A 13,762-nucleotide genomic window follows, 5' to 3' on the forward strand; every position below is an offset into this window, starting at 1 on the left:
TTTACTAGCCAGAAGCTCTTGTTAGATAGGCAATGTCTTGTGAAGGTCTTATTTTAAATACTTGATTTCTCCCTGGTTCTGTATTAACAGTGAAATACATTACCCTCCAGTAATGCGCGCGGGTTCATTTGGGGCATTGATGGAGAACACTTTACCATCAATGACTGGAGAGAGAGAAGGAACTTTTTCTAGAGAATCATGAGGCAACGAATCAGTCGCTAAGTGCTGTAATCTTCGTCTCCGGTGGCTATTTTTGAAGGGTCTACGGACAGTCACTGGTTGTGATCGACCTAAAAAGAGACCTTGCAATGTTCATGAAGCAGACACAGCTGTATGTCTCACTCTAACATTTTTAAGGGTATCATCAGGCAGTTGTCTCAAGTAGTTTTCATCTACCACAATCCACGTGTTTAAATACAAAAAGGGTGGTGGGAAGGAGAAAACTGACTAGCAAGGTTTCCTAAAGTAATAATCAAGGGCATAGCTAGCAATCACTAAAAATTATTTGTTAAAATAATCACAGGAAAAGAAGATTCTTTGAAAAGAAGCAGGTTTGACACAAAAGGCCACAAGCAGTACTAATAAACCTAATCTAGCTGGGTTATGTAATGTAAGTGGGTACCTTTTTAACTCTTTAATAAAACTGCAGAACGTTGCAAAGCAGTGCATACCCTATTTACCAGCATACCAATTCAAGGACAGAATGATACACATCCAGATCCAAAATTGTTCTAATACTAAAAAAAAAAATACTACGTACGCTGAATACTTTCCTTGGAACCATAGGCCCTCTGGAACATTGTGTGGATGGCTTTCATCATTCATTTTGCTGACAGACTGTAGACAGTCTAATCTGTTAGCTGTCAATGAGTATATTACGGTTATTTTACTTAAATCTATATTATAGATATGAGATGGTTTGAAGATCGTTTTTCAATTCCTTCTCTGTTGCATTCAGTATTTATTTTGATAAATTGCCTGCAAACTGCTTCAGTCTTAGCATGAAGTGGAACATGGCTATTCAATAATGCTGGTATGACATATTAGAGACATAAAATACGGGATGTTGGAAACAGAGCAATTTAGCTATATTTAATAAATTAAGACATTAGCCATAACCTGATGTGAGATAAATGCATGACTACCTTTAGCTTTTAAGCAAGCTGGAATCTTTTGCAAAGCATAGATCACTTTAATCTATCAGCAAAAACCAATTATTGTACTGCTGGCTCTGATGCTTTAGTATTTAGACCTTTGCTGCATAGCAGTCAACTGTTGCAACAATGGATACCTACTAAAATTTTTGATGTGATCTTGTAATCATGTATTTGTGGGTAAGTAATATAGTAATATTTAATTTATCTACACAATTATTCATAAGTTATTTCCCCAAAGAGACAAAGAATTTGATGTCCTTTTTCAGTACACTTCTAGAATTTGTCTATGGGGAGAAAGAAGTTATGATCATGGTTAACGAAGTTTCATCCATGCAAAATTAAACAATACAAGATCACATTACTTTTAATGGAAGAGGTGCTTAACCCTTCCGCTAAATGTAATAGGACTTTTAGATTTTGGACAGACTGAAACCAACATAGTTAATTTCCATGCATATGCAATCAAGAAAATCACTTCAGAGGCACACCTTACATTCCCTAATTATTGAGGCTAAGAGACTGAATTATTTAAAGGGGCATGCAGAACATCCCATTTTGAGCTGTTTCCAGCTTAAAGCACTTGCAAGGCACTCCAAACAAAAGGGTCCCCCCCCTTAACAAAAGATGGTCCATAAAGTTTCACACTGGAAACTATTTAAAAGTCATCTTGGCTTCAAAACAAATAAACCAAAAAAAATGAAGAAAGGGAGGAAACAGTGAAAACCATCCAAAGCAAAGCAACACTTTTAATTAAATGGATTTTCTTTAAATTGCTCTCTTTCCTGGTTTTACATAGACCCAGATCATCCTCAATAAACGTTACTTGCAGACATTATGTGCTACTGCATGTACTATGGATGTAATGTTCAACGAGGAGTGTTTTCTCATCATATATTTTGGTGCTAATTTTTGTCTAGGTTAGCCAGTTGTTATTCCCTGCCCTGTTAAGTGAAAATATTAATCCCTCTCCAAATCAATTGGATTTGTACATACTTCTGTTTGGATCATACCCTGAGTTCTCTTTCAATGCATGCCAATTATAGATAGAAGACAGCTCAAGGAAACAGCTCTTCTGATTCTTCATTTTACCATTTTTCAGGAGTGAAGAAAAAGGTTTAGGCTGGTATTTTACGAAAGCACAACACCTCCCCTCCCAACATTCTGTAATCTATGGATGAGAAAGGATTAAGCCTTTGGATGGGGAAATGTGGGCTGAAGTTGGACACAAGGAAGGGAACAAAAAAATTATCTTCTATTTTTGTTGTTGTAGTTGTTGAACATGCTTAGACATCTTCTAAAATGGTAGACATTTCCATTAATATATTCCTGGGTCTCATCTCAGAAAACAATTTTGGATCTTTATCTTAGAAGCGGAATACTGCTTCCTGTTAACCAGAAATGGAGGAAATAGAGTTGGCTTGTCATGCAAGAAGAATCTTTAAGTTACTTGATGAGCTACAAAACATGGGGAAAGCTCTTCTTCTTCTCGTTCTTTGAAGAAGTTGGCTCTTTGAGAGCGGATCAGCAATAGCTTTGCTGTTCCATGCAGTATGAGGAGTTGTGCCATCACAGAAAAGAGTTCTGCACTGTAATTTCATACTGTGTGCTTAGCAGGAACAAGAACAAAAACAAAAACAAAAAACAGTCTTGAGCCAGTTACCTGGTACAAGTTGGGGGAAAAAAGGGGAGGGGGGAGAGAAGAGAGAGAAAGAGGTTCCAGGCAACAGGACAAGGAAATCTTTGCAAATTGGAAGAACAGTTGGTTGGTTTAAATTCTCTTCTTTTCCACAGATGTTAAAAGGTACAAGAAATCACTATTTTCTAGTATTTTTTTCTGGGGCAGTAACTATGGTGAGTTTAATTACAATATTGTTAGACTCCATGTCATACCTTCCTTGAAGCTCAGGTTTTCTTTTTTTTCAAAAATCTACTCATGATAAACAAGCCACATTCAAACAAAACATCCACCACCCGCCAATGATGACTTCTCAATTATGGTATGTTTTAAAATGTCTGTGCTCACTAGTTTTATTTATCACAGAAGAAGGAAGCTGGGAGACCAGGGTCAAATCCTCCACTTGTATTAACTCTGGGGAAATTGGTGTTTTAAGGGGCTTTAAACACCCTGCAGAATCTCCAGATTCTTGTTTGCATTTCTTGCTGCGAGCCTTTCCTGAAGACAAGTTGGAGGGCAACAGTGCCGATTTCTGAATGTTGGCAGAACAGCTAATATCAGCTTCATTTTTTTTCTGACTTTGAGGCTTAGGTGATATCTCCTGAATAAATAATAAGAAATTGATACTTTTATTGCATTTTCTTCATTGCAGCTCTTGCATTCTACTTTGATTTTTAAAAGCAACTTTAGTATTTAAATAGAACATTTTCAGAAGGAAAAAACCTAAATTAAGCACATTTATATTTAAAAAGGGACTCGGCCAAAGACCGTCATCCCAATCCAGTGATCTTCTCCAAGCTGGAGAGGTGTGACATGTCTTTGTAGCTTCCTTCTGTGAACAACTTCCCCCTTCATTTCACAGAGAAATAATGTTCCACACAAGCATTCTTGTACAAGAGCATGTGGAAAAGAAAGGGGATTTCTTCCATGTCTGAAGAAAACCCCTCCATCTGCAGTTTATACTTGATGTTGATCTCTGGATCAGGATGCGAGGTCTTACACATCTCTTCAGTTCTCATTGACTGAGCACCATAATTCTTCCAAACATACTAATCTCTGTTTGACTTGACAAACTTTTGCCATATTTCTGTATCAGGAATATTTCTTAAAGTAACAATTAAGAATTTGCAACTATAAGCTCCTGGGGTGTTATAAAACCACCTAGTGATGCAAATATTCTGATTTCCTGGTTACCAGATTCCAAATCTTAATATTAAATGAGTGATTATTAAAATCCACAATTTCCCACAAATCCAGTTCAGTCTGAATACAAGACATGAAGAGGCTGGCAGTGTCCCTTTAGTTTTTTAAATCATTGACTATATACTGTTTATTTTAGCACATAATCTGGATATCACCTCCCTGTGCATTAGATATCATAAGGACCACAAAAATTAAGTTGTCATCTAAGAGCAATAACAAAAGAAGTGTCATCTAATCAAGTCAGAAAAGCAAAGCATACTATATTTTCAAAATGTAATGCCTCTACATCAGTTTCAAGATAACCTGAATTTACAAATACCAGCATTTTACATACGTATCTAGAGAGCTACTCCCTCACACAGTTCAAAACACTGTTTCACCTAGCAGAGATAAGTACTGTGCTAGTAAGCACTTCATTAAACCATTGGGGAAATTCAGAAGCATTACCTTTTCGTTAAAAACAAACAAGCAAATGTTCATAAGAAGAACCAAATTTATGACCAGAAAGTGTTCTCCAGTTTGGAAACTTTGCATGCAAGAGATGTATGCTGGGCACAAGTGACTAGGTAAATAATGTGGAGAGGTCTAGCATGTGCATGGACTATGCAAAGAAACTGCCCCAACCACAATAGGATTAGTGTCATGTTTGTCAAGACAGAATATGCATCTGGTTCAATATCCTTGCTACACTCAATGTAATGGAAGTAAGATGTAAAGACTGGTGGAGCAAACATTCCATTCAGCTGTTACCCATCCTATCTCTGACCCGGTTATGCATGTACACTGAGCATAATTTCTTCATGTAAAACATCTGGAAGATTGTAGAACATAGCTAACTTGTTAAGAACATTGCCAGAAATTAATTAGAGCCATAGCTTGTAAATAAATGATTTTATTGTTTATCTTCACGTGTGAAAGACATCACTACAGAAACCATTACTTTCAAAGTTACAAAATTATTTAAAACAAGGTTTTAAAAACTTGTTCTAATAAGGTGCTTAACCTCTTTAACAAGGACAAAATTAAACATTAGAAAGAACCTTAATGAAAATTATTTATTGAATCTAAGCAGATATTGTTCAAAAGTAAATACAAGGCCCAATCCTAATAACACAATTAAATAACTATTGTACCTGCATCATGTAACCTGAGGGTTTAGGTTTAAAATATTATAAACCAGAAGGTGGGAAGGGAAATCAACAACCGGAGGAGACAGTGGGTCTGACTTTCTTTTGCATTACATCTTTTTAACCATAAATGTTTCAGCTGCAGGCAGCTTGGCATTATGAAGCCACTGATTCCTAAAAAAATTATTCGTGCCTCAGAAAACAGATTCCAAATTTGCAGCCAGTTTTGGGCTTTCCCAGAATAAACCATGATTCGGGATACATACACACACTGGTATTAACCAAATGTTTTTTTTTTTAATAACCATCATTTGAAAACCCACTTAAATTACGGTTACAACTTCAGGTTTAAAAGTAGAACCAGGGTTTTGTCTGTGTACGTATAACTTAAAAGACCTATAACAGATGCCTGGGTGGGGTCAATGCATGGCTGGCTAAAAGCCATTGTTATGTTTTTCTGACTTCTCATTACTCAACTATTATTTCTTTCATTCCGGCAAGGAATTTCTTTTCATTTCTTTTTTTTTTAAAGGCATATTCAAATTCCAATTTTTCTGTATCAATTTTCTGTATTAAGAAAACATATAACCAAAGGGTTTGCAAATTCATATTTTATAGGCTGTTAATTTCTAACATTGATAACAGCCTATAAGTAAGTTAAATTCTAATAAGACCAGCCACATTTAATTTTAACTAATTTTGTTTTATATTGTATGGCTTACAGAATAAGGTCTGCAAAATTAGCATTTCAACATTGGTGTGAGTTCCCCCAGGCTTTTGAGCCAAGCAGTTAGGCCAGCTCTGTTGTTATTAGTGATGTAGTTTGGTTCAGGGGTTATGGTTTAATTGGATGAATTTAATTGAATGAATTTGTATTTTTGTGGTGGTTTTAATTGTTGTATGCCAACCAAAGTCACTGCTGTGAGATGGACTATATAATTGTTTAAATAAATAAATAAATAAATAAATTTGTGTTGTGTGGTTCATGGAACAGCCATCAAGTTTTTAATTTAATGCATTCAGTTATTTTGGATGCATGTTTGAAGGAGCACACTGTAGAATGAAATGACACCCAATTCCTTAAAGTGGCAGCATAACAATCCACATTCATTATGACTCCAATAAAGTGTTTTTCTTTTAATAATGTTGGCAGGCGTATCTGGTGAGAAATATTCTATCCACTCTACCTAATTTATTACATACTCTGGTCTGAATTGTAGGAATTAGCAGAATCAAAATCTATTATTTGGTTAATGAATGTGGCTAAGGTGGGAAAAGTGCCAACAAGGGTTTCATATTCTGAATGCTTTACAGCATCTTAATTTCATTAGTCCTTCAATTTTCTCTTTGTAGTCTGTCTACTCTTAATGTGCAAAAAAAAAAAAAAATTAAAAACATACTTGACAACTCATATTTTATAACTCTTCTCCAATCCTCATGGATTAATCCCTCCATCACTTATCCCGATGCCTTTTGCATCATCCGTTTTCTGGCTTTTGCCAGGATCAGCCATTGCTGCAGGAGTGTGAAAAGGCACTATGGCATCAGGACACAGGTGATGTGGGAGCAAAATAGTCCCCAGTTGATAATTTTAACTTTTACTTTTTGAGTAAAATGTATAGAAAAAGATGATAGGGACAGAGAAGGGATAGGGTGAGTATGTTAAAAAAATAAAAATAAGAAGGGCTTGCATTTCATTGGCTGAGGCTAAAAATGGGTCTTTTGCCTGAGCAGACAGAAGCCTAAAAGATGGAAAGGGCAATTCAATAGGAAGCTGTCATTGGGGGGGGGGGGGCTCCTCCATCCTTTGAAACATGCAGAACTATCCTACGAAATTGCACAGAATATCAATACACAAACAATCCGCGTGTAAAAAATATGATGGCAAAAAACTCTGATTTCAGAGTGATTAAATATGGCTATTAAGGAAACAGTTACAACTGAATTCTAGTTTAGAGATCAGGAATGAATTGTAGAATCATGTTCATGCTCCTCCCACATTTTAGCCAACTCAAGCTAAAATGAAAACATTCTGCTCAAAATAAAGAAAATCCAGTTTCATTTTGATCCAAAGGATTGCTCAATGTATCAAAAGCAGTTGCATGAATATAATAGATATTCCTCATAATCTCATGGTCTAATTTCTAAATCTAAAATAAGTTACCTAATCTGAGTAACATGGGGATAAAGCTTACGCATTCCATAAAAAGTGTGTTCTCCAAACCAGCACTGGAACAGTTGGGGGAAGAGCAAAAATAACTGTGAAGTGGCTTGTATAGGTATTTTTGACCCAATTATGTAGCCCAGAGTGAATTAAAAGGGTTCAAAAGGGTTCAAAGCCCTTTTCGAAAAGGGTTCATTTAGGCAGAAAAACCAGCAGGGTAGAAATATTCTTAAAGGAGGGGAAATTTAAAAAATTCTACCTACTCATAACAACAAAAACCACGCTAAATATCATGTTAAGGTTCTGAACTCAGTAAAAAACGTGTACAAGTTTAGATCTCTCCTCAAGTAACTTTCAGGCCAAATTTGCTAACATACTAGGGCAGAGTCACATGGTAGCTTAGAGTCTGGATCCTAGTGTAACATTACACCGTGCCTGCTTCAAGCCATTGACACTGCAGGCATCTGCAGTCCACAAAGCAAAAATTAGCAACACAACACAAATTCTTTTTTGACCTTTTACTTCCTGTTTAAAGGACAAACATGCCTACCCACAAACTCCCTAGGAAGTCACTTTCTCCATTATGGACTGAGTCCATCAATGAATTTGGCTGTCAAGTCACAATTCACACTGTCCAATTGAATGAGTTGCATTTGCCTATGTGCACACGTATGTTATCAGAAGAACATCCCTTGAGAAAATGCTAGATTCAATTTATCTGGATTGAAAGTCAACTGATTTTGTTCTTAAAGATCAAATGTTGAACTGAGTGGCCTACACTAGCTGCCCTGGCTATGAAGAGGTCACTAGCCAAACTATAACAAGTTGGAAAAAGCTGTTCCAAAGCAGACTCAGTAGTCTAACTTACTGTTAACTAGAAATTTAGGGATTTAGCTAGGTGAGATTATAGGCACCTAGGATTTTGAACTATTTTTCAAATGTTACTTATTAGATCATACAAAATAAGACACCCCAATAGATGTATCAGATACTCTAGGAATATTCTAGGAACCTAATAAAGGGGACAAGAACAGCTAGTCCTTACTGGTTGGACACAGAGCCTTAAACTCATAGTCAGCACATTTTCAAATGTGGGCTCATTTCTGGGAATCACTCCAATGTATTGAGAGTAGCAAAAACAGTATCCTCTTGGTACGTTTAGCTCATTCTAGTCCTGTTCTTAGAAGGCATAGTTATGCACAAAATGTGAGGCAGGAGAAAATCCAGCTGAACAAGTTAAAGAGAACACAGGCATCTCTACTTTAGATGTGAACTAAAACCAAATCCCTAAGAGGCTTTTAATGTCTGCTTTTTAAAATTTATTTAAAAATATAGATCCTAGCCAGAGAAAGAGGTGAAGTAGTAGTAGCAGTATGGCTCATTGAACAGTTTCATAAACACTTACAAATTTACAACCACCGATTCTTACAATAGAAAGGAAACTTCTTAAAAGAAGTTCTGGCAGATGTCAAAAACCCTGGTGAAAGCACAAATTGAATTTGTGTCAAGGGTCTTTTAAGTCACTTGTTGGCACAATTTCAGCTATATTGTAACAGTACTTGGGGAGAGACATCCAGAATTTTGATTCTCGGAATGTTTTGCTAATGGAAATAAAAATAAAGGTAGCCGTGAATTAAGACATCCAACTGTCTGATCCTAAGTGCAAACTGCAGAAGTCTAGTCCAGACTGAATCTTGAACTGGCTTCCAAGTTATGCATCCTTAGGAGCACAGATTTACTTTCATTTATGCAGAGGTATATACATACAAATGATTCTTTAGTTCCCTCTCAAATTCTGCCTAGCAAGACAACATTAACATCATAGATCTGGTATTTCCCATAGTACATTCCAGTATGGCCCTTGGAAAAGAATCAACTCTACAATTTCATACCTGCTCCAAGACTGGAGCTGCTTGTTTGCTGTCTTCTTTTTTTTCAGCACCGTCAGCACTGACAGCTTTGGATGCCAACAATCCTATACAAGAAAAATAGCATAAAAATAGGATTCTCTCGAAATAACCATCACTGCATTATGTCAAGTATGATCTTACAAGTAGATCTAAGCACTTAAAAGAAATGCAGAGGCAGCCCCTCTTTGTGAGACAGCAGAATTTAATTCAAGACTGTTTTAGGTTTTACAAAACATTACTCTCAGTAATATGTGTTAGACTGAGGTTTCCAGAGAACTTATGGCTCTATGCTTGTGCTTTCTGAACTGCAATCCAACCTCCTTCACCACTGCTCATGTTGCCTGGGAGATACTGTTTAAGAACACAGAGAGCAACAATTCCAGCTCTCTTCTAAAACGTCTTAGTTAATGTTTGCCAGTTAGGATAGGTTTCTACAGTATTGTAGTTTAGTCTCAACAAGTTAAAAATTATTGGCTATACACACACCCCTTAAAAGTGTGCGAATTCAACACTTTACTCAGCTGCTTTTCTTTATTAATACATTCAACTGTAACAGCTCCACTGATCACAAATAAAAACTATAGTCTATGCCACTGTTTCTCAACCTTAGCAATTTTAAGATGTCTGGACTTCCAACTCCCAGATTCCCCCAGTCAACCAGACATCTTAAAGTTGCCAAGGTTGAGAAACACTGGTCTATGCTCTACAATTTAGCACTTTTAATAATGAAAAATTGTATCTTTGCTTATTGCTCATAATATTAAGGTACTGTTTAGCTGCTACTATTGATACTATTTGATACTATTAAAATATTGTTGAAAACTTATTTTAGGATTGTTATACTTTGCCAACGATTTGAAATTATGTTCAGAGTTTGCCTTGTTCTTCATATGTGTATTTCATTCAAGAACTCGGAGGGAGATATCAAGGCTTTAATATGCTCCATTTCCAAAATATCTCCTAAAGACTACATAAAACTAAAACAACAAAGATTTCTGATATGCAAGATTAAAAATCAAAGTTCTATAAACAACACAATGTGCCCCAAACAACTCCATATTCCAGACCACTCCTCTTGCTCCATCATCATCATCTGGCAGAATGAGCATGCTCCGGGTACCCTTGGTGAGAAAGTACCACCTGGTGGGTCCCCGGAAGTGTGCCTCCTGTCATGGTGCCTGCCCTATGGAACAGTCTCCTTGCTGAGATATGGATGGCCCCAACTCTACTGGCCTTTTGTAAGGCTTTGAAGACCTGGCTTTTCCCCCAGGCACTGAGGACTCTGGTATGGATACACATGGTTGGTGATCATGTGATTTTTACTGAGCCTCAATTGCAGTTTTATTTGGTTTTTCTTGGTTTAATGGAATGCCCTGTTTTTGCTTTGTTTGCTGCCCAGAGTTTCTAGGACAGTTGGGCAACTAAGTAAGTTGGAATAACAACATCCTTCCTTTATTTTATACAACTCAAGGCAGCTTACACAACACTCCCAGCTTCTATTTTCCCTACAACAACCTTCTGAGGTGGACTGGGCTGAGAGTGACTGGTCCCAAATCACTCAGCCAGCTTTCATGCCTAAGGGAGGATTGGAACCCACAGTCTCCTGGGTTCTAATCCAGCACCCTATCCTTCCATCTGCATATCCCACAGAAAATTCTTCTTTTTCCTCTAATCTATAAAAGATGAGTACATCATGGCTTTCAGAATTTGCTCATGCTGACAGATTTTATTTAAGAGGAGACAGAAAAACAAACATGGCAGGTCTGACTACTCCCTCCTGTATTATCCAAGTCACAAAAAAAGAAAGCTATATGGGTAATTGGAAGCTGGGACTGCATTGTGAGGGCTCACATTCTCCATGCGAGTGGAGAAGTTAAAATAAAGCTAACCCAGTTGATTGTGGCAGAGTGAGAAAAATCAAAGATGTTAATGTTTGGTGCAGGTAGCAGGCATTTGCTAGGGGAAAAAAGAAAGTTAAAAATCTGGCTGTTAAGGATCTGGTTGCAAAAGTTTGTAACTGGAAGCAGTCAGAATCAGGGAGAAATCAGAATCTTTGTAAAATGCAATTAAGAGAAAATAAGTCACAATTTAAAAAATAATGCACTGAACTTTGAAGAAGACTGCTCAGTGTGTTGTGTCGAAATGGCAAGCTGTGAGCAAGCCTTTCTTCAAGACATTACATTTATTCTAGTATTTGTGCAATACTGTCTCTGTCTCTGTATAGTTTTGATTTTCTAATGCAAGTAGTTAAATTGTTTGCATCTCTTCTTAACTAGGGGTTGGTATTTCTTGGGGGGCCCAGGAGAGAGAAGGGAATCAAAACCAGTCCCCCAACCCCACCCCATGCCAGCAGGCTTGTAAAGCAGCTAGAGGGACCCTGCTTGGAAGCTGCATGGGATCCAGTTTCTTGAATTCAGAACAGTGGCTATGTTAAAATAGCCACCAGGTACCTATTCTGGCTTCAAGAGGCATGGGCCTCCTTTCCCCTTTTATTAAGCAAATTTTCTAAAATTACCTCTATCCCACTTTGCTATTGCTCATAAAAATATATAGACTTTTCTTGCCAAATATGAAACAGGCAAGCAATTTGAAAAATGAGACTAATGTGAATTTTCCCCCAGAATTCTTGGCATTATTTATGCAAATTGTCCCTGTGAATGTGAATAAAGCAACCAAGCACAGTATTTGATGGTAAATATATAAAGATGAAGAGCAAGCAATCATAAAACAGCTACCGTACCTGATCTTAAATGACAGCTTACCAGTGATCTTGTTAAGACGAGCCCTCTTTGCTTGAAATGAGTTGCCTAGATTGTTTTTCCTCTTGTGCGCTAATGCATTCTCTGCCTGTACAAAGGCAATCTTTGGGACATCCACTAGAGGGAATCCTACATCAAGAAAAGAAAAAATCATGTACAAGCTCCCCATTTTAAAAGCCCATCTAAGTAAACATCTATGATACAGCTGAATAAGAAGTGATTCCATATACTATTATGACACAACATTAGAAATCACATTCAAATCTCTGGAGATAATTTTATTTTTATTAGGTTGTGCAAAAGGCACTGTTCTAGGAACAGGAAATTCTGGAGAACTCTGGAATGTTCTGTTATTCTCCCCAGGGCATGCTGATTCAGCTTTTCCAGGAACTAGCTGCAATTTCTGGACAGTCTTCAAGGAGTGCCTGAAGACTGAAGAGCACAAAGAGTGCGTTACAATAATCCAACTTTCCAGTGTATAGCAAAGCCAGCTCTCTAAATATGGAAGCATCTGATTTAGCAGCCAAAGCTGATAGAAGATCCCATTTGATCCAGATGTTTTGTGACTGTTCAATGTCAACAGGGGGACCCATAGGATCTCCAGGCTGCCAACTTAACCCTTAAGCAGGAGTACAACCCTATACAAAAATTTCACATCTCCCAAATCAAGGACATGACCTATCTCACAGGTATATTCTAAAACAATGTCCATGAAGTCAGTGGAAGACATGAAATCCTGAACTGCACCTATTTAGAATGATCTCAGCAAGAACAACAAATTCTCCAGAAGTAAAACGCTGGGGTCTCCCAAAACAAACCTCAAAGACCACTCGTATCAGTCAGCCAGGGACTCTGTAAGGCCACTTGTATTAGCAGGACCCCTTTCTTCACCTGACTCTTCTGAAAGAGGTACATAGCTTAATAAGGGGCATGGGCAGGGAGATGGTCTCTTAGGCTACACAACACACACTCTATGATCCACAAGTATGCAGCACAGCCACCTGGCAGTAGATCACTCCAAAGAAGATTCCCCATTGCTTCTGTCACGTCTCTTATACACCCCTTAATCTAGTGTAAGTTAAAACATAAGTCTCCCTCCTGTAGAGGAGTACAGAGTTGGCCTTAAAGAAAATATGCAGCAATGATTAATAAAACATGAACTTAACCTGGGAAATCATGCAAATGTAAGAAAGAAACTCAAGATTGCCCTGCCTTGACTCTCTTAAGGAGAAACACCATCAGGCTTTCAAGTTTCTGTTATTATTACCTAGATCAATTCAAGTTCTAGGATTTCTTGTGGAGTCTGTTTTCTGACCTGCTTTACCTTGAGGGAGTGACACTCCTTGCCCATATCCCCTTTAGCTCCTTCTATTTTCCCATGATCTGCACTGCCTTATCCCGCATTTGGCAGACTGTGGGTTTCCCCCCATCCCCTCACAAAGTCACATGAGACTAAAAGAATGGTCAAGTAGACAGCAGGTTAAAAAAAGCAGAAGCTTAGAAAAAAGTAACACCTCTTTCATATGAATTAACAATGATTTTAAGATGTGACGCCCATTTTTTGGAAGTCCTTATTGTCAGAAGTTAGGTGGCTGGTAGTTGGAAGAAAGGCTTTTTCTCTGGAGACCTTGCATACAGAAACACCCACACACACCTAACCAGTTGTCCTTGTATCATCACTCTTAGCTTCTAGACCCTGGATTAGAAAAATCTGGTTCTTTTGGATGAGTAAAATATGTAATTTATGTAATGGTATGTGGGAAAGAC

The 13,762-nt window shown here is 37.5% G+C and overlaps 1 protein-coding gene across 6 annotated transcripts in view; it reads right to left on the reverse strand.

The window, feature by feature from the left end:
* The window catches only part of PHF20L1 (PHD finger protein 20 like 1), a 52,976-nt gene that overhangs the window by 16,305 nt on the left and 22,909 nt on the right, over positions 1-13,762 (reverse strand). For 4 of the 6 annotated variants that reach the window (XM_088148952.1, XM_088148950.1, XM_088148951.1 and 1 more), the window contains 4 exons: positions 11,999-12,124; positions 9,219-9,301; positions 3,181-3,433; positions 156-290 (listed from right to left, as the gene is read on the reverse strand). In XM_088148952.1, the coding sequence (XP_088005078.1) occupies positions 156-290; positions 3,181-3,433; positions 9,219-9,301; positions 11,999-12,124 (597 nt within the window). Of the gene's footprint in view, positions 1-155; positions 291-3,180; positions 3,434-9,212; positions 9,302-11,998; positions 12,125-13,762 lie in introns of those variants that run through there. The other 2 variants (XM_088148954.1, XM_088148955.1) reach the window with 2 other exon arrangements.

Source organism: Python bivittatus, unplaced genomic scaffold, assembly GCF_059951505.1.
Source record: "Python bivittatus isolate LINGU-HERP-01145 unplaced genomic scaffold, Pbiv_v1 ctg000590_np1212, whole genome shotgun sequence".
Classification (NCBI taxonomy): Eukaryota; Metazoa; Chordata; class Lepidosauria; order Squamata; family Pythonidae; genus Python; species Python bivittatus.